At 45.3% G+C, this 22,507-nt stretch overlaps 1 protein-coding gene across 1 annotated transcript in view; it reads left to right on the forward strand.

Annotated features, from left to right (window-relative positions):
• The first annotated feature begins 1,814 nt into the window (after positions 1 to 1,814).
• The window catches only part of LOC126281719 (myrosinase 1-like), a 98,578-nt gene continuing 77,885 nt past the window's right edge, over positions 1,815 to 22,507 (forward strand). Inside the window, exons 1-2 of the mRNA XM_049980894.1 lie at positions 1,815 to 2,047; positions 19,134 to 19,267. Coding sequence (XP_049836851.1) covers positions 1,882 to 2,047; positions 19,134 to 19,267 — 300 coding nt within the window. The 5' untranslated portion in view covers positions 1,815 to 1,881. The remainder of the gene's footprint in view (positions 2,048 to 19,133; positions 19,268 to 22,507) is intronic.

The following is a 22,507-nucleotide window of genomic DNA, read 5'->3' on the forward strand; positions in this document are numbered from 1 at the left end:
TGCTCGACTGAGAATGCTCTTTATACATGCACTCAGCAAATATTACAAACCTTGAAGAATAAAAAAGTGCCAACTGGTTTTTGTGTGATCTTTCGAGGACGTTTGATTGCATACTTCATGTCACTCCAAAAAACCTGAAGTTTTACGGAATTAATGGCTTTACACATAACTAGTTTGAATCAGACTTAACAAACAGAATTCAAAGAATGAATGTGCTGAATAATTCAAACAATATTTTAAGGAAGAAAATTTCAGTGACTGGTTGGAAATCACGGAGGGAGTCCCAGATGATTAAATTTCTGCGTCTGCTTCTATTCCATATACACCCGTGTGTAAATGACCTTTCACTTAACATTTTCCAACCAGAATTGATACTTTCCGCAGACGATGCTAGTGTTATCCAAATCTCATTAGAGAAAAAACATCTGAAGAGATGGTTAATGATGTTTTTCAAAGAATTATTAAGTGGCTCTCTGAAAGTGAACTACGCCTTAGATTTAAGAAAGAAACGCTATATCCGTTATTATACAACAGGAACAGAATTCAGTAAACAGGGTAGAATGCTCCAAAATTTTGGGTGTACTTATCATTGAAAATTTGAACTGTAAGAAACACATTACAGAGTTGCTCAAACAATTGAGTTCATCTACTTTAACGATTCGTATATCTGCTGGTCTTGGAAACAAACGAATCAACCTCCTGACAAATTTTGAATATTTCCACTCAATAACGTCTTATGAAATACATTTTCTGTTGTAACTCATCACTTAGACAATATGTATTAACTGCACAAAAGCGAACAGTAAGAAAATATGTGGTTGTGGTGTTCACCCGCCTTCGTCATGTAAGCACTTCTTCAAGGAGCTAGGCATTTCAATTGCACTATCACAATACATATATTTACTAATGAAACTCGTCATAAATAATCAATCACATTTTGAGAAAAATAGTGGCGTCCACACTTACAACACTAGAGGAAGAAACTACATTTATTACTCATTACTGAAGCTGTCAGTGGTTCAGAAAGGAAGTCACTATGCAACAGCAAAAATTTATCATTTGTCCAAAAACATAAAATTTCTGACAGGTAGCAAAGCAAGTTTTAAATATAATCTGAAATCGTTTCTCCTGGGCATCTCCTATTTCATAAGCTAATTTGCTTTTAAACATTGTGGCAGCACGTAGAAAAGTTTATAAGTTTAGTTGCATGATTGGGACTCAAAACTTATGTATTAATTAATATTAACACTAATCACTTTTACATATCCTGTAATCTTACTTGTTCCACATCAATTCGATAAAAGAATCGTTAAAAATGATTTTTGGAGCACGAAAATAACTAACGAGTACGCAATTACTGAAGTGAGAGCGGTTAGCTGCAAGATTACAAAAGGAACTCACACAACTGAATAACTGAATCAAAGAAAGAAGTAGGTTAGAGAGAGAGAATGCTTCGACGGTTGGGGTTTCCCCCTGCATCTACTTCCTGGCATTGTAACTTTGCACAGTGGCACACGGACGGCTTAGTGCCTGCACGACTTTTGCCTCTCTCTGGTTCGAATGTCCCACCGTCGACCAGTAATGGAAGATGTCCTCGAACCCGTCTGTCTACTCAGTCTGTCACCAACGCAACAGGTATCATTAATTTAATTTCTCGTGGTTGTAAGTACTTCTCGGCATCAAGGGCACCTCACAATCTTATCGGTACTGATTACTTCCTGTCGCGATACAATGACGTACATTTTTAACATGCTTTCGTCAATAGACTAAGTACTCTGAAAGTAATAAGTACTTGAAACAAGCGACTCCAGATTGCAAGCACGAGATGTATATAAACGGCACTGAAATGACGGGCTACGGTCGAGACCTTGTCGGTACGAAATGCAGGGAGCGGCGTTACTTGCCGCGGCGTTGGCCGCCCTGAGTCTGTTGCAGGGGGTTCCCCGAGGAGCGGCGGCACAGAGAGCTGTCAACCAGTTCCCAGACGACTTCTACTTCGGCGCATCCACTGCCTCCTACCAGATCGAGGGCGCTTGGGACGAAGATGGTGAGTCCCCCGTTCTGACGTGCTGTGCAAACTGAAAACTAGTGGATAAAATAAACTGGGTTCTTAATATCTACATCTTCATCCATATTCCGCAAGCCACCTGACGGTGTGTGGCGGAGGGTACCTTGAGTACCTCTATCGGTTCTCCCTTCTATTCCAGTCTCGTATTGTTCGTGGAAAGAAAGATTGTCAGTAGGCCTCTGTGTGGGCTCTAATCTCTCTGATTTTATCCTCATGGTCTGTCCGCGAGATATACGTAGGAGGGAGCAATATACTGCTTGACTCCTCGGTGAAGGTATGTTCTCGAAACTTCAACAAAAACCCGTACCGAGCTACTGAGCATGTCTCTTGCACAGTCTTCCACTGGAGTTCATGTGTTATCTCCGCAACGCTTTCGCGATTACTAAATGATCCTGTAACTAAGCGCGCTGCTCTCCATTGGATCTTCTCTATCTCTTCTATCAACCCTATCTGGTACGGATCCCACACTGCTGAGCAGTATTCAAGAAGTGGGCGAACAAGTGTACTGTAACCTACTTCCTTTGTTTTCGGACTGCATTTTCTTAGGATTCTTCCAATGAACCTGTCTGGCATCCGCTTTACCGACGATTAATTTTATATGGTCATTCCATTTTAAATCGCTCCTAATGCCTACTCCCAGATAATTTATGGAATTAACTGCTTCCAGTTGCTGAGCTGCTATATTGTAGCTAAATGATGCAGGATCTTTCTTTCTATGAATTCGCAGCACATTACACTTCTCTACACTGAGATTCAGTTGCCATTCCCTGCACCATGCGTCAATTCGTTGCAGATCCTCCAGCATTTCAGTACAATTTTCCGTTCTTGCAACCTCTCGATGCCAAAGTGGATGTAGAATTCGCGCTTTCAGTAAATCTTATCATCATTGTGTCAGCAATAAAATTGTCTCCCAAACTTTGGCAGTCTCTCTTTTGGTGCGCGCAAATACACACACACACACACACACACACACACACACACACACAAACACACACATTGGTGTTTCCCCCTCCTCCTCCTCCTCCTGCACCTCCCCTTTTGTCTTTCTCTCTCCCTCTCTGTCTCTATCTCTCTGTCTCTATCTTTCTCTGTATGAGCTTTGGAGTGCAGCAGAGGGAGCAATCTGGGTATCAGATGACGGTTGAAATGATCGCTATTGCAAAAATCTACTAATACGAGTATTGCTGGCCCTTTTTTTTTTATCACAACCGAGGTAACATCTTCCTACACGTCGGTCATGGGCCTGAAGATAATGTAGTAAAACGTTGAAACTGGTTACCAAACATCGTAAGGCTGGAAACCAGATGGCTGAAAGGTATTTAATTTGACATCCTGTATCGAACAGCCGAGTCCCGCAACCATCTCTAAAAAGATGGACATACAGAGACATTAGTTTCTATCTCAGCCACAATTAGCTAGACAAATCGACAGGTAGAAACGAAATTCCCTTGCATGCAGCAAAAGACAGACTACCCACATTATTCTTATCTAATACGTTCGGAGTACGACAAATAAAAAGAAAAAAATGGCTCTGAGCACTATGAGACTTAACCTCTGAGGTCATCAGTCACCTAGAACGTGGAACTAATTAAGCCTAACTAACCTAAGGACATCACACACATCCATGCCCGAGGCAGGATTCGAACCTGCGACCGTAGCGGTCGCTCGGCTCCAGACTGCAGCGCCTAGAACAGCACAGCCACTCCGGCCAGGAAAAAGAAAAATATTTCCTATAGCTCCACATCCTTCTGCGTTTTGAAAGTAAGACTGATTGATGTTTTTTGAGAAAGTTTGTGATACATGCTGTCCAGTCACATTAATGCGATCATCTGTCAAAAGTCTGAATGACCACTGTTTGCAGCGTGGACCGCTGCAAGACGTGCAAGAAGAGAGCAAGTGAGGTTCTGAAAGGTATCGACAGGGATGTGGAGACATGACAACTCCACTGGCATGTATAGCTGCGCTACGTTTCTCAGATGAGGATCAATGGCGCCAACTGCCCGATCGAGTTGGTCCCACAAATTCTCGATTAGGTTTAAAGCCGGGGAGTTTGGTGGCCAGCGGAGCAAGGGAGCTCATCCTGGTGCCCTCTGAACCACGCACGTACACTGTGAGCTGTGTGACATGTTGCATTGTCCTGCTGGTAGATGTCATAGTTCCGAGGAAAAGCCGACTGTATGTAGAGGTGGACATCAAATGGTTGAAATGGCTCTGAGCACTATGGGACTTAACTGCTGAGGTCATGAGTCCCCTGGAACTTAGAACTACTTAAACCTAACTAACCTAAGGACAACACACACATCCAGGCCCGAGGCAAGATTCGAATCTGCGATCGTAGCGGTCGCGTGGCTCCAGACTGTAGCGCCTAGAACCGCTCGGCCACTCCGGCCTGCTACAGGTGTATATCGTGTCAGAGGATAGATACATACTTGGGTTGATCCACAGTGCCTTTAAGGACGACGAGAGCATCCAGGGAGTGCCTCGAAAACATTCCTCGGAATATAACGCTCCCTCCTCCGCCCTGAGTGTTTGCTTTCAGACAGTTCACAATAAACATCGGTCCAATGGACCATAGAATGTGATTCATCTGTAAAGGCCACTTGTTACCACTCAGCGGTCGCCAGGTTGCGGTATTGGAAATTTATTTACTTACTTATTGTAGAATTATAGACTGTTATCTGATGTTGTAAGAAAGTCTTCCACTTGTCGTTAATCTTTTTTGCAGTTTGCCTTTCTTTTGTTTTTATCTACAACGTTTTACAATAATTTAAGGTTGAAATATAAATAAAAGTTTATTGTTTTTAACGAGAGTATAAAAAGATGATAGGAGAGAAGAGAGATTTGTTAGTGCCATCACCGATTGTAACTAACGGTGAATACCTCGAAATGGTATTGCAAATTGCAGACTTCGTCACCAATGTACAGCAGTGAGCATGGTTACGTGAACCATACACTTTTCTGTGGAGGATCATAAGCAGCAACGCTCGCCCAACGGTCGTTGAGGAGACACTGTTGGTAGCCCCTTGGTTCATCTGGGCGGTTAGTCGCTCAACAGTTGCGCATCTAATCGCCCATCTCATCCGTGGCGCAGGACAGCTATCTCGGCGTTAGTTTTGGATAGTGCTCTTTTGCCACACAGGTAACTTTAACCATGGCGGCACGCGAACCGTTTATAGACTTAACCGTTTCAGAAATGCTTCCACCCTTGGCCCAAAAGCCAGTGACCATGCCCTTTTGGACGTCAGATAAATCGCTCCGTTTCCGCATTACAAAACGGCTGCGCTGTTTTCAACGCCCCACCGACGTACTTTACGTACCGTCTTCTGCTGGTGCTGACACCTGGCTCTGTGAGTGGTTTTTGCATGTTGACTTCGAACGTAGGTAGAGGTCACATTAACGTGACTGGCCCGTATAGTAGCATAAATATACAGGGTGTTACAAAAAGGTACGGCCAAACTTTCAGGAAACATCCCTCACACACAAATAAAGAAAATATCTTATGTGGACATGTGTTTGGAAACGGTTACTTTCCATGTTAGAGCTCATTTTATTACTTCTCTTCAAATCACATTAATCATGGAATGAAAACACACAGCAACAAAACGTACCAGCGTGACTTCAAACACTTTGTTATAGGAAATGTTCAAAATGTCCTCCGTTAGCGAGGATGCATACATCCACCCTCGGTCGCATGGAATCCCTGTTGCGCTGATGCAGCCCTGGAGAATGGCGTGTTGTATCACAGCCGTCCACAATACGAGCACGAAGAGAATCTACATTTGGTACCGGGGTTGCGTAGACAAGAGCTTTCAAATGCCCTCATAAATTAAAATCAAGAGGGTTGAGGTCAGGAGAGCGTGGAGGCCATGGAATTGGTCAGCCTCTACCAATCCATCGGTCACCAAATCTGTTGTTGAGAAGCGTACGAACACTTCGACTGAAATTTGCAGGATCTCCATCGTGCATGAACCACATGTTGTGTCGTACTTGTAAAGGCACATGTTCTAGCAGCGCAGGTAGAGTATCGCGTATGAAATCATAATAATGTGCTCCATTGAGCAATCAAGACATCACCAACAATGCCTGCCCAAACGTTCACAGAAAATCTGTGTTGATGACGTGATGGCACAATTGCGTGCGGATTCTCGTCAGCCCACACATGTTGAGTGTGGAAATTTACAATTTGACCACGTTGGAATGAAGCCTCATCCGTAAAGAGAACATTTGCACTGAAATGAGGATTGACACATTGTCGGATGAACCATTCGCAGAAGTGTACCCGTGGAGACCAATCAGCTGCTGATAGTGCCTGCACACGCTGTACATGCTACGGAAACAACTGGTTCTCTCGTAGCACTCTCCATACCCTAGTGACTATTCTGGGGATTGACTTTTACACCATCGCTTGACACAGGAAATAAGGGCTTTCTCACTAGCAAATGTTTTACCGCGCAGGTGGGCCTTCAGATGACCAAAGAGGTAAAAATCAGACGGAGCCAAGTCCAGACTGTAGGGAGGATGAGGAACAAATTTCCGACCCATTTTTCTGATTTTCTCCTGCATCACAAGGGCTGTATGGGGTTTGGCATTGTCATGGTGTAGTCTGATTAGTAGACCCGGAAGCTGTGGTCTGTGGGTCTTGATGGCAGGTCGCAGCTTTTCCAATGACAAACAGTAACGGTCCCTGTTAATTGTGGAGCCAGGTTTAAAACGTAAATGAAAATGACACCACACTGATCCCAGAAGAAGGAGGCTATCACCTTTCGGCCTGCTATTCGTGAAAGTCTTGGTTTCTTCTTCCGAGGGAAATTCGGATCACGCCAGGCCATCGATTGGGTCTTACTCTCAGGTTCAGACGAAAACAACCATGTTTCATCCTGGGTAATGACGCCGTCAAAACACTGTTTCCACTCTTCAGTAAAGCTCTTCATGAGACACTCGCACACATTCTTCCTCATCTTTTTCATTTCTCTTGTCAATAATCAAGGCACCCAACGTGCACAGATTTTTCTGTACCCTAGTGACTGTAGCAGTGATACCACTGATACCCAATGACAAACGAGTCATTTCAGGAAGCTGTCGTGTCGTCACACATCTGTCATTGTGGATGATTTGATCAATGGTCTCCTTATTCAAGTCACTCACTGACGTCGATGGTCTACCACATCGTGGATTGTTCAGTAAAGAGAAATCATCTTCTTTAAACCTCTGCAACCACCCCTGGACACTGCAGCGATCCACTGTGTCCTCCCCATAAACAGGGAGCAACTTCCTGTGAATCGATGTGGCAGAGTCATCGCCGGTCTTGAAGAGGAACTCCATCATCGACAGTTGTCGCAACCTGACAACCACGTCAGCGTCCATTATGGTTCATCTGTAAATAAAAGAAAATACTTTTATATGCCAACTTATAGCTCAATGCTCCAAGTATTTTCACAAAAAATTTCACTCTCCTCCTGCAAAAAATAAATAAATAAATAAATAAATAATAAAAAATTAGAGACAACTGTACAAAACTTTTTGAACGCCCTTAGTATACTGTGTGACACCCACAACGTTTAGTGTAGTGGTCTTCCAGTGTAAAATGAAGAGCCTTCTGTACAAATAAAATGTAACACAGGTGATACATTAAACGTGAAAGCCAATAAGGACTGATAGAGAATCTAACACGGCAGAGCCGGTTAGGCAATATGATACCTGAATATGATAGGATACGATACGATACGATGGTAGTACATTTCTTTGTTATTTAACTGAATACTGAGGTCATACAACTGAGTGAACTTATTCCCAACAGATCGAGCGTCCATTACCAAGTAGGTATCACACTGAAGATTACAGAAACAATCGCCATCAATAACTTGTGCAGTATTCAAAATTTAAAACTGTTCCCGTTCAGCAACTGACGTATATGTTACACTTTCACGTTCAGCAAATTCACACATTATGATTGTCAAACAAAAAGCATAGAGAATAGTTCACAAAACATATTTTTTGAGACATTGATACGCAACAAAATACATAACTTACGGAATTTCAGTACTTGTTGGAAGCATTCACGATTTTAGGTATAACATTTGATTTTCAAATCGTATTTAACAATAATTAGTGAAGTAATAACTGACACACAGGGTGCAAATAAAGCAAATATTAAAGCAATTTTAGATCATATTAACCGATTTCAAAATTCACTTTAACTAAGATCATCTGTTCCACAATCCTATAAAATCTTAACATGGAGCAGTTTTTAACGACGTGAAATTCATCATTTTTTTCTCTTCCCTCGATCGCGTGAACTTGTCAGCAGCACTACATACGACCCTACCGTGGGCTAATAAGTGACCGATAGTTCGCTTGTCTGGCTTCTTTAATTATTCCAACCAATGCGTTCCTTGTTTAACAGTCGACCGCAACGCAATTTCTTCACGTGTTGCGCATGCTTCCGGCACTGCCTACAATACGCCACCACATTCACTCTTATCAACTTCTAATGAACGACTCAGCTTACCAACTCCTCTGCGACAAGAGTCACTTATTCTAGATTCGGCAGATTGTGTGCTTGATCACAGAAACCAGGCATCTCCACTCACAAATATTATACAGACTACTTTGGTATGTCATTTATTTTTAGAGGATACACTATGTGATCAAAAGTATCCGGACACCTGACTGAAAATGACTTGAAAGTTCGTGGCGCCCTTCATAAGCTCATACTGGAATTCAGTATGGTGTTGGCCCACCCTTAGCCTTGATGATAGCTTCCACTCTGAAACGTTTCTTAGGGAATGGCATCCCATTTTACACGGATTGCTGTACTGAGGAGAGGTATCGATGTCGTTCGCTGAGGTCTGGCACGAAGTCGGCGTTCCAAAACATCCCAAAGATGTTCTATAGGATTCAGATCAGGACTCTGTGCAGGATAGTCCATTACAGCGTTAAATTGTCGTGTAACCACTCCGCCAAAGGCCGTGCATTATGAACAGGTGCTCGACCGTGTTGAAAGAAGCAGTCGCCATCCCCGATTTGATCTTCAACAATGGGAACCAATAAGAAGCTTAAAATATCAGTGTAGGCCTGTGCTGTGATGGTGCCACACAAAACAACAAAGGGCGCAAGCCTCCTCCAAGAAAAACACGACCACACCATAACACCAGTCTCCGAATTTTACTGTTGGCACTACACAAGCTGGCAGATGACGTTCACTGGACATTGGCCATACCCAGACCCTGCCATCGGATCGCAACATTGTGTACCGTGATTCGTCACTCCACACAAAGTTTTTCCATTGTTCAATCGTCCAATGTTTACGCTTCTTACGCCAAGCGAGGCGTCGTTTGGCAATTATCGGAGTGATATGTGACTTACCAGCAGCCGCTTGACCATGAAATCCATGTTTTCTCTCCTCCCGCCTAACTGTCATAGTACTTGCAGTGGATCCTGATGCAATTGGGAATTACTGTGTGATGGTTTGGATAGATGTCTGCCTATTACTCATTACGATCCTCTTCAACTGTCGGCGGTCTCTGTCAGTCAACAGACGAGGTCGGCCTGTACGCTTTTGTGCTGTACATGACCATTCACGTTTTCACTTTATTATCACATAAGAAACAGTGGACCTAGGGATGTTTAGGAGTGTGGAAATCTCGCGTACGTACATAGGCTGACTCATCTAAGAATGTACGCCCTCACAATATTAACAGGAGACCACTCACTGATGGAGCACGCAACCTCTGCCACAGGAGTTGGCTGAGCATCGGCGTGACGCTTTCACGCATACTAAATGAACTTGTAACGAAACGCACTGCTCTTTTTCGATCTTCTCTATTTCATCTCTTAATCCTGACAGTTACGGATCTCATACCGTAGAGCAATATTCAAGTATTGGGCGAAGGAATGTTTTTGTAAGCCATATCACGTTCCCTAATGTATGTCCCATCGAAACAGTTGCATTAACTGTCGTACTGTGATCTGTTATAAGGTACAATTTGCCAGCTAGGTTTGCCACGTATCAATGTTCTACAACATTTAACCAACGTAAAAGTGATTACCTGAGTTCTACCAAAATGACTGCAACTACGTCAGCTACTGACCAGCTGTTCAAGTCAAGATCCACACTATTTATTATGCAATGAGTTACATAAAATACATAACTATCGTCTGGAAGAGATCCGGCTTAAGGAACGATATTCGACAAATATCTCTCCAGATCAAAGTCCTAATCAAATTGGTGCATACTTCTAATAAATTTTTGTAAGCCCTCTCACGAAGGAACGAACGGGGTGGACGAGCGGCCACCGTCAAAGGCGGCTCGTCGTAAATACGCTGTGCAACATAGCGGAAGGTTCACTTTCTTGAAAATCTGTAATTGTCTCCCATGGCGAAATTTAAGTTTGAAATATGGCTGGAAGGTGCCTTCAAATTATAATGGTGCAAAAGCGTGGAAACTTATGACGTCACTCTCGGGCTCACGACGCTTCCAACAACAAGGTGTCGACACATGCGGCAAAAAACGCCGCAAATCAGAAGTTGATGTGATGTGTAATGTGATGACGTCACATTGGCAAAAAAATTCATTAAGATTCAGTCCATCGCCACCGTGGAAGTGTCACATGATGAGAAGGTTGTCATATTCGTCTTACCCACATTTCACTCCTCCTTTAGACGCGGAGGTCATAACAGCGACACCGAGTGTTGAAACGACGCAGTTTTCTTATGGTTGGCGGAGGAAAAGATTACAGAAACACCGCCGCTCAGAACAGACACGAAAAGGCCTCAGGGCACGGCATTAAGGACGTCAGTGAACTTACCCTTTTCCTGTGGGCGTTGATTCTCGTACATTTCGAGGTCGAAATCAACAGTTCTTAATAACCTTTGACGCTACTGAACCATCAGACATTTCAACTCTTCTCTAAGGACATTGTTGGATTTCACCCACATTGAACATGGCAACACTCATTTGGAGTGCAGTGCGACTCCATATTTTTGCTCTCGTGTACATGCTGGAGTAACTAGGGACTATTCAAAACCATTGGTCGAAATTTGAAGGTGGCAGGTAGCAGCAGAGTGTGCTTGTGCTTTTTCAGCCCTCGTGCTTCGCCCCCTCCCGCAGCGTCCTCATGGAGGGGTATGACATTATTACACTACTGGCCATTAAAATTGCTACACCACGAAGATGACGTGCCACATACGCGAAATTTAACCGACAGGAAGAAGACGCTGTGATATGCAAATGATTAGCTTTCAGAGCATTCACACAAGGTTGGCGCCGGTGGCGACACCTACAACGTGGTGAAATGAGGAAAGTTTCCAACCGATTTCTCATACACAAGCAGCAGTTGTCCGGCGTTGCCTGGTGAAACGTTGTTGTTATGCCTCGTGTAAGGACGACAAATGCGTACCATCACGTTTCCGACTTTGATAAAGGTCGGATTGTAGCCTATCGAGATTGCGGTTTATCGTATCGCGACACTGCTGTTGCGTTGGTCGAGATGCAATGACTGTTAGCAGAATACGGAATCGGTGTGTTCAGGAGGGTAATACGGAACGCCGTGCTGGATCCCAACGGCCTCGTATCACTAGCAGTCGAGATGACAGGCACCTTATCCGTATGGCTGTAAAGGATCGTGCAGCCACGCCTCGATCCCTGAGTCAACAGATGGGGACGTTTGCAAGACAATAACCATCTCCACGAACAATTCGACGATGTTTGCAGCAGCATGGACAATCAGCTCGGAGACCGTGGCTGCGGGTACCATTGACGGTGCGTCGCAGACAGGAGCGCCTGCGATGGTGTACTCAATGACGATCCTGGGTGCGAGAATGGCAAAACGTCATTTTTTCGGATGAATCCAGGTTGTGTTTACAGCATCATGATGGTTTCATCCGTGTTTGGCGATATCGCGGTGAACGCACATTGGAAGCGTGTATTCGTCATCGCCATACTGGCGTATCACCCGGCGTGATGGTATGGGGTACCATTGGTTACACGTCTCGGTCACTTCTTGTACGCACTGACGGCACTTCGAACAGTGGACGTTACATTTCAGATGTGTTACGACCCGTGGCTCTACCCTTCATTCGCTCCCTGCGAAACCTTAAATTTGAGCAGGATAATGCACGACCACATGTTGCTCGTCACAATACGCGAGGCACTACTCTTGATGAACTGTGGTATCGTGTTGAAGCTGCATGGGCAGCTGTACCTGTAAACGCCATCCAAGCTCTGTTTGACTCAATGCCCAGGTCTATCGCGTTATTACGGATAGAGGTGGTTGTTCTGGGTACTGATTTCTCAGGATCTGTGAACCCAAACTGCGTGAAAATGTAATCACATGTCAGTTCTAGTATAATATATTTGTCCAATGAATACCCGTTTATCACCTGCACTTCTTCTCGATGTAGCAATTTTAATGGCCAGTAGTGTATATGCGTAACATAAATGGCAAGAGGTCCCTCGAAGAGCCGAGATTTTGGCGACACCCAGCCACCGTTACTGAGGATTTTGAAAAAGTACCTTAGCAGAGACAACCTGTAACGTAGTCCTAGAGCCCTGCAAGCAGGCAACTGCAATGTGAGGGGTGTCGAGAGGTTGCCTGTATACACTCGCCTAGGACTACTCCCCAGGTTTTCTTTGTAAATATACACTCCTGGAAGTGGAAAAAAGAACACATTGACACCGGTGTGTCAGACCCACCATACTTGCTCCTGACACTGCGAGAGGGCTGTACAAGCAATGATCACACGCACGGCACAGCGGACACACCAGGAACCGCGGTGTTGGCCGTCGAATGGCGCTAGTTGCGCAGCATTTGTGCACCGTCGCCGTCAGTGTCAGCCAGTTTGCCGTGGTATACGGAGCTCCATCGCAGTCTTTAACACTGGTAGCATGCCGCGACAGCGTGGACGTGAACCGTATGTGCAATTGACGGACTTTGAGTGAGGGCGTATAGTGGGCATTCGGGAGGCCGGGTGGACGTACCGCCGAATTGCTCAACACGTGGGGCGTGAGGTCTCCACAGTACATCGATGTTGTCGCCAGTGGTCGGCGGAAGGTGCACGTGCCCGTCGACCTGGGACCGGACCGCAGCGACGCACGGATGCACGCCAAGACCGTAGGATCCTACGCAGTGCCGTAGGGGACCGCACCGCCACTTCCCAGCAAATTAGGGACACTGTTGCTCCTGGGGTATCGGCGAGGACCATTCGCAACCGTCTCCATGAAGCTGGGCTACGGTCCCGCACACCGTTAGACCGTCTTCCGCTCACGCCCCAACATCGTGCAGCCCGCCTCCAGTGGTGTCGCGACAGGCGTGAATGGAGGGACGAATGGAGACGTGTCGTCTTCAGCGATGAGAGTCGCTTCTGCCTTGGTGCCAATGATGGTCGTATGCGTGTTTGGCGCCGTGCAGGTGAGCGCCACAATCAGGACTGCATACGACCGAGGCACACAGGGCCAACACCCGGCATCATGGTGTGGGGAGCGATCTCCTACACTGGCCGTACACCCCTGGTGATCGTCGAGGGGACACTGAATAGTGCACGGTACATCCAAACCGTCATCGAACCCATCGTTCTAGACCGGCAAGGGAACTTGCTGTTCCAACAGGACAATGCACGTCCGCATGTATCCCGTGCCACCCAACGTGCTCTAGAAGGTGTAAGTCAACCACCCTGGCGAGCAAGATCTCCGGATCTGTCCCCCATTGAGCATGTTTGGGACTGGATGAAGCGTCGTCTCACGCGGTCTGCACGTCCAGCACGATCGCTGGTCCAACTGAGGCGCCAGGTGGAAATGGCATGGCGAGCCGTTCCACAGGACTACATCCAGCATCTCTACGATCGTCTCCATGGGAGAATAGCAGCCTGCATTGCTGCGAAAGGTGGATATACACTGTACTAGTGCCGACATTGTGCATGCTCTGTTGCCTGTGCCTATGTGCCTGTGGTTCTGTCAGTGTGATCATGTGATGTATCTGACCCCAGGAATGTGTCAATAAAGTTTCCCCTTCCTGGGACAATGAATTCACGGTGTTCTTATTTCAGTTTCCAGGAGTGTACATTTTTAAGTATAAACACCCTTCGTTGCTTCGCATCACGTTCAGATTTCGTCGAATGGCTTTGAACGATCTCTAATCGTTCCAAGCTTCACGCGAGAGCAAATATTGCAGACGCACTCCGCTCCAAAGGGGTACCATCTCATTCAGTGTGCGTATAGCCCCACAATACCCTTAGAGAGGGGTTGAAACGTCCGAGTGTATCAGCAGCGTCAAAAGTTGTCGAGAACGCCGTCCTGTATCTCATCGCACTGAGAAGTGTCGGTTTCGTCCGCGGAATGTACCGGAATCAACGCTCCAAGGAAAAGGTTGGTTTCATTGACAGCCTTTATGCCACGACCCGAGGCCTTTCTCTTGTGGATTCTGGGTGACTATTTGTCTGAACTCGTTTCCTCAGTCAGCCATAAGAAAACCGCGTCGTTTCAACCTTGGATGTTGCTATTCTGACCTCCATCGCAGAAGTGTCAAAAGAAGGAGTGAAATGTGGGTAAGTAGGGGTGTGATGACCTTTCCAAGGTGTGAAACGATCACCCTGGTGCTGGGCAGAATGCTGGTGAAATATGGTGCCAATGTGCTATCATTAACCCACATGAACTGAGCTCTGGCCTTTAGTTTACATGTGTCGACACCTTGGCGTCTGAAGGGTCGTCGAGTGCGAGTGTGACGTTGTAGGGTGCCATGCTACTGCAACACTACAAACACTACAGAAGAACATTTGCGTCCAATTTCATACTTATACGTCGCAATGGTAACAGTTCCGGGGTTCCGGAGAAGTGATCCTTTAGTTCTGTTGCGCAGCGTAGACGATTGGTAGTTGGTCCCGAAAGTAGAGTCAGCTGTCACTCCATTTAACTCCGCTTGTCGCGGCATGCAGCCCACGTACATACCCGGAGGGCTGGCCGATAGCGAGAAACGCTCTATTTCCGCCCACGTCGCAGGCGATGCCCTCAATAGCTCGCGCCGAAACTACGGCTTTAGCTGAACGGTCTCTCTCCGCTTAAAACCTGCTAAGTAGGCAACTAAAATGACGCAACTGTTTACCATGGAGTCTCTCTGCCCCGTGGTACACACTAGGAAGCGAGTTAAAAAAAATGGTTCAAATGGCTCTGAGCACTATGGAACTTAACATCTGTGGTCATCAGTCCCCTAGAACTTAGAACTACTTAAACCTAACCAACCTAAGGACATCACACACATCCATGCCGGAGGCAGGATTCGAACCTGCGACCGTAGTCGTCACGCGGTTCCAGACTGAAGCGCCTAGAACCGCTCGGCCGCACCGGCCGGCAGGAAGCGAGTTCTTCTTACTCGTAACATGCAACCTGTGGTGCCAATATTTCCTCCCCAGAAGCAAGAAATGGCTCTTGCAAGATACTAATAAATTGGTAATCTGTTACACTCGTGAATTCCACGTTTTTATGTGGTCTTCAGTCAATACTGGTACGATACTGCTCTCCTGCTGGTCTATCCCGTTGAAATTCCTTCATCTCTGAAAAACTGCTGTGACACACATCCACCCTAACCTCTTCACCGCGTCCTAGCCTTGTTGTTCCTTTACTATTTCGAACACATGTCTCTCCATTTCCAAATTAATGACTCCTTGATGCACCAGGATTGGTCGTAACCCTTCTTTTAGTCAAGTTGTTGCATAAACCTTTTTCTAATCATTGCGATGTACTACTTTTTTGTTAGTTGTACGATGTACCCATCTAATTTCCAGCATTCTTCTGTGTCGCCACATTTCAAAAGCTTCTATTCTTTTCCCGTCTGTACTGCCTATCCTATCATTCCTATTTGCAGCTACACTCCGAACAAATAGTTTCAGAAATTACTTCCTAACACTGAAATATACATCTGACGTTAATGTAAGAAAAGTATTCGAAAAATAAAGTAATTTTTTGTTTTTTTGGAAAGAACTTTGTTTATTCGTCTGCATCAGCGGTTCCCAAACTTTTTCTCTGACGGAACAGAGAATCCTGCTACTTTTATGGAACACGTTGTTTCCTTTGAAGAGTAGTAATTTTTATAAAAAATAAAAAAGACTTGTATTGTTCAGTTATTACTTCAATTTAAAATCGGAATTAATAACACAGAGATCGTAATAAAATAACTAACATCATTATTGATAAAAGGTCGAAGAAAGACGCCATGTTAATAGATTTTCGCGGAGCATTTAATCACTTCCTCAGAAGCACTGGTGTTCTGAGGGACACAGTTTGGGGAACTCTTGTCTGCAGCAATGATGTAGCCTTCAAAATAGTCCGCATTGCATATCATATACTTATGACAGGGCTTTTCCTAATCTCCGAAACACTTCTGTACTTCTATCTTTGGGATGCCTTTCAGTTCTCACAGCGATAAGATTTTCATCTTATCTGTGTGTCAAACGACGGCACTTCAAGCTTTCTTTATTTTAAGCAATAGCAAAAGTGACGTGGGACCATTGTTTTTGGCTAAAAAATCTCGAGCAGCAATTAAGAGTGAAAAGGTGCATTATCGAGTGGCAAAAGCCATTGTCTCGCCACAAATTCGGTTGTCCTTTTCCAGATTGCTTCACGCAAACGACATTGAACCTGTAGGCAACCCTCCTTACTCGTCGTTCGACTTGGTGGAAAGAGTTCATGGCGCACTGTGCTGTTAAAACCTAAAAGCACAGTCCCCATTACGTATGGGGACGTAACAATTTTGGAACAAAGTTTGTTGTAACACGTGTCATTCTCAAAATATCCGAAATAATTTCGTGGCTGGAGCCATTTGATATGCCAACGGCTTCGGCAGCTTTCACTGCTTGCACGATTTTATAAGCTGATGGTACACCGACGCGCCTTGTGCGCTTATAATCTTAAAGACTTCAGCATCTTTTTCGAAATGCTTACACCACTTGCAAACCTTTGTTTTACTCTTAGCAGACTCACCAAGAGCAATATTCACCATTTCTAAAGCTTTGCTGCAATTTGGTCCATTCTCATAGCAAACTTTAATACAAAGTCTCTTATGCATTTTTATAGCAAAAAGTGATCGCAGATACTACAAAATGTATGTATCCTTTTCAGCAGCTGACAACGGACCAAATGCCCGCTATAGCTAAGAATGTACCGTGACTTTTCTCACATGTTACCAGTTCTAAAACGAATCGAGAGCTTTAATATAAGTAATATAACACGTGGAATTACAAAATTTTCGTTCGTTTTGTAACACAACGCGTATTTCTCTTCTCAGACGAGCTTTTCTAGTTACTGCCATTCTGCATATTATATCGCCTCCGCTCCGACCATCGTCAGCTATTTTGCTGTGCAGATATAAAAGCTTCATAACGTTTAGAGTGTCATGCCCTAATGTAGTTCACTCAACAACTACTGATTTAATTAGCTACACCCCGTTACTCTTATCTGACCTTTTTTATGTCTGTCTTATAATTTTTTCTTAAGACGCTATACATTCTGTTCAACATACACTATGTGATCAAAAGTATCCGGATACCTTGCTGAAAATGAAGTTCGTGGCACCCTCCATCGGTAATTCTGGAATTCAATATGGTGTTGGCCCACCCTTAGCCATGATGACAGCTTCTACTCTCGCAGGCATACGTTCAGTTAGGTACTGGAAGGTTTCTTAGGGAATGGCAGCTCATTCTGCTCGGAGTGCTGCACTGAGGAGAGGTATAGATGTCGGTCGTTGAGGCCTGCCACGAAGTCGGCGTTCCAAAACATCCCAGAGGTGCTCTATAGGATTCAGGTCAGGACACTGTGCAGGTCAGTCCACTACAGGGATGTTATTGTCGTGTAACCACTCCACCACAGGCCGTGCATTATGAACAGGTGCTCCATTGTGTTGGAAGATGCAATCGCTACCCCCGAATTGCTCTTCAACTGTGGGAAACAAGAAGGTGCTGAAAAAGTCAATGTAGGCCTGCACTGTGATGGTGCAACGCAAAACAACAAGGTGCGCAAGCCCCCTCCAAGAAAAACACGACCACACCATAACATCACCGCCAGCGAATTTTACTGTTGGCACTATACAGGCTGGCAGATGACGTTCACCACGCAATGGCCATACCCACACCCTGCCATCGGATCGCAACATTGTGTACCGGGAATCGTCACTCCACAGGATGTTTTTCCACTTTTCAATCGTCCAATGTTTACGCTCCTTACACCAAGCGAGGCGTCGTTTAGCATTTACCGGCGTGATGTGTGGCTTATGAGCAGCCGCTCGACCATAGAATCCAAGTTCTCTGACCTCCCGACTAGCTGTCATAGTGCTTCCAGTTTGGAACTCCTGTGTGATGGTCTGGATATATGTCTGCCTATTACACATTACGACCCTCTTCAACTGTCGGCGGTCTCTGTCAGTCAACAACCGAGGTCGGCCTGTTCGATTTTGTGCTATACGTGTCCCTTCGCGCCTCCACTTCACTATCACTGGACCCAGGAATGTACAGACGTATGTCACAAGTGACACCAAATCACCTGACCACGTACGAAGTCTGTGAGTTCCGCGGAGCTCCCCATGCTGCTCTCTCACGATGTCTAATAAGTACTGAGGTCACTGATATGGAGTACCTGGCAGTAGGTGGCAGCTAAATGTACCTAGTATGAAAGAAGTATGTTTCTGAGGGTGTCCGGATACTTTTGATGACTTAGTGTATCTTCCAACAAAATTAACGATGACACCTGTAAACCTTGGAGTTTTCACTTCTCTCTGAAGCTGAGTTTCCTTTTTCCAGATTTCTAGTTGGCTTCCCGTACTGATTGCTCAGCTTACGCATTGAATAACATGGGTGATAACTTACAAACCCGTCTTATTCACGTCTCAACAGCCACTTCCCTTCCATATCCTTCAGCAGTTACAAGTGCAGTGTGGTTTATGCACAGGTTGTACGCACCCTTTCGTTACACTATTTTATCCATACTAGATCCAGGATTTGGAGGAGTATGTTCCACAGAACATTGTCAGAAGCACTTTGGCAGTGAGATGTATATCTGAGAGCGAGCGATTTTTGCGTGTTGCAGGCAAGGGAGAGAGCATCTGGGACCACATGCTGCACACGCAGCCCAACCTGACGGCCGACGGCCATAACGGCGACGTGGCGGCCGACTCGTACCACAAGTACAAAGACGACGTGCAGGCGCTGGTCGGACTCCACGTGAGTGCCCACGTCCGTGCTCCTGCAGGCCACTGCGCAGTGCGTGGCAGAGGGTGTTTCCCAATGTGACATTCATTGGGGCTTCTTCCCATCCCACTCGCATCTAGAGCACGGGATGATTGATTGATTAACCATCTATTCCCGACGTGCTGTCGGTTGGACCACCGAGCAACACAATCAGAAAATATTGTTTGCTTTATTATATGGCACTTTTTTGTTTTCACATGGAACTATTTGGTCCTGGAGACCTTTTCAAGTCTCGTAATCTGTGTGTATGTGAAGACTGAAACGGTGAATAAGTATTAGTACCAAGGCGAGGATTCGAACCCGGGTCTCCTATTCACTTGGCAGATGCGCTAACCACTACGCCACCCGTGCACAAACTACGAGGGCATTTCGAAAAGTAAAGATACAATGGCTCGCAGTCCTCAAATAGAACATTTAGTTAGAAAACGTTAGTTACATCTTATTAACTGGATTATTTGTCATTTTTCGACATAATCACCCCCGTTATCCAAACATTTGTTAAGTTGGTGCACAAGCTTTTGTATCCCACAGTCATAGAAGGTTGCCGCCTGTTGTCGGGACCACATTTCAACTTCATCTTTGATCTCTTCATCGTCGTGTAATGATTTTCCACCAAGATGTGACTTCAGGTAACAGAAGACATGGAAGTCGGTGGGTGCAAGGTCCGGGCTGTATGGCGGATGGTCCAATACGTGCCATTTGAATTGTTTGAGTAGTGCTTTGGTTACAGCGCTGTGTGAGGCCGGGCGTTGTCGTGAAGCAAGCGGACTCCACTTGACAGCATTCCTCTGCGTTTGTTTTGAATTACCCTTCGAAGGTGTTTCAAAGTCTGGCAATATACAGCAGCATTAATTGGCGTTCCAGGAGGCGTAAATTTCAACAGAAGAAAGCCTTGTCTGTCCCAAAAAACAAAAGCCATGATTTTCTTCGCTGAAATCGACGCTTTGCATTTCTTGGCTTTTGGTGAATTCGAATTGCATTAATTATTGCTTGGGTTCAGGTGTATGTTGGTAAGCACAAGTCTCGTCACCTGTCACAATGTGATCAAGGAACTCATCACCTGCTTCAGCATAGCGTGTAAGGAAGTCGAGTGCAAAGCCCATCCTTTTCTTTTTGTATTCTTCCGTTAACAGTTTTGGAACCCAGCGCGAACACAATTTTCTGTACCCTAACTTGACAGTCACAACGTCATAAAGAGTTGTCATTGACACGTCCGGTATGATCTGATGCAAGTCTTTCAATGTGAGACGTCTAATTGCACTAACTGCTTCCTCCGTTCTCTGGAGAAGGGCATCAAAGATCACAGATGGCCGACCTCTTCTTTGTTCGTCATAAACATCGGTCCTACCTTCAGAGAAATGACGACACCATTTCGTTACATTTTGTCGATTCATAATGTTCCTATAAACAGAAACAATTTCTTTGTGAATATCCGCTGGTCGCTGACCTTTTGCATGAAGAAAACGCATTTGGAGGGATTGTAAATCGACGCAGCCATTTTAAACACGACCTACTCCAACCAGAAGCAACGTTCAACTGCCGAACGGCCGCGAGGAGAAAGCTAACGGTTCAAAATTAACACCAGTGTTGCCAACTTGCTCGCCAAAACTCTTCTATTCCTCTGGCGTACGGTGTATCTTTACTTTCCAACATCCCACTGAAGAGGAAGGCGCGCTATGGTAGCCCGTGCAGCTGTGCAAAGCCACTGTGACAGAATGGTCTAGTAGGTAGCGCATCTACCTAGTGAGCAGCAGATGCGAGTACGTATCCCAGGCTAGGTACAAGTTTATATATTTTGCCTATTGGCAACCACTTTCGGTACCAAATATTACCATTAGGCCATCCTATTACCAAAAATCACGATTCGTACTTAAACTAACTCTTTAACGAACTTTTCAAAATATTTATCCCTATGATAGCGGACGGATGGTACCAGAGTGGGACCTTAAAAATATTCTCATCACGCATAGCCATAGAGCACAAACGAGCAAGGTGGCGCAGTGGGTAAAATACTGGACTCGCATTCGGGAGGACAATGGTTCAAACCTGTATCCGGCTATCCAGATTTAGGTTTTCCGTAATTTCCTTAAATAGCTCCAGGCAAATGCCGGAATGGTTCCTTTGAAACGGCACGGCTGATTTCCTTGCCGATCCTTGACACAATCCGAGCTTGTGCTCCGTCTCTAAAGACCTCGATGTCGACGGGACGTTAAACCCAATTTACCTTCCTTCCTTCTGTACAGCACCACCACGATAAGGAATTAGTGTTGTCATTCTTTGTAGTCTTCCGCTACTACCAAAGCCCACTGATGCAGCTTTCACGACAGCAAGTTATATACAAGGGGTGGTTTTTAAGAACGTGTCGGCTTGACGAACTGCGATTCGGCGTGGAGGGAAGTGCCGAGAGTTCCACGGTACACATGGACACTGCTGGCATGAAAAGGAAGCTGGAAGTGCGGCCAAAGATCGCCAACTGAAAGTTGCCGAATAATACGAGGGTAATCCCTAGAGTAAGGTCTCCTATCTTTTTATAAGTACATAGACCTGTTTATTTCTACAATGGTTTACACCAGTTTACAGCTTGAACATTTAGCTATTTTTCAACATAAACACCATTCCTGTCGATGCATTTTTGTAGACGCTGTGGCAGTTTTTGTATGCCCATGTCATACCAGCTCGCCGGCATGCTGTTCAGGAAGTTATAAACCTCTTCTTTCACCTCGTCGTCGGAGATGAATCGCTTTCCGGTCAAATGTTCTTTTAACTTAGGGAACAGGTGATAGTCACTGGGCACCAAGTCAGGACTACAGGGTGGGTGGGTGATTATGTTCCGCTGAAACTGTTGCAGGAGAGCAACGGTTTGCCGAGCGATGTGTGGGCGAACGTTGTCATTGAGAATGTGTACACCCTTGTTCAAAATTCCCCTTCTCCGGTTCCGAATTGCCCGTTTGAGTTTTTTCAGAGTCTCATAGTACCTGTCAGCGTTAATTGTGGTCCCAGTTGTCATGACTTTACCGGCAGACTGTGTTCGAATTTCCGCGGCTTTGGTGAAGTAGGATGCCGCCACTGATGTGGTTTTTGCTTGGTCTCAGGTGTAAAATGGTATGCCCAGGTTTCGTCACCCGTGACTGTTTAGTCCAGAGAGCACCGGCTGCAAGGCGGTGAAGAAATGCGCGGGAAATATGAACTCGTTGCCGCATGTGGTCCTCAGTC

The sequence above is a fragment of the Schistocerca gregaria genome, chromosome 7, assembly GCF_023897955.1.
Source record: "Schistocerca gregaria isolate iqSchGreg1 chromosome 7, iqSchGreg1.2, whole genome shotgun sequence".
Lineage (NCBI taxonomy): Eukaryota > Metazoa > Arthropoda > Insecta > Orthoptera > Acrididae > Schistocerca > Schistocerca gregaria.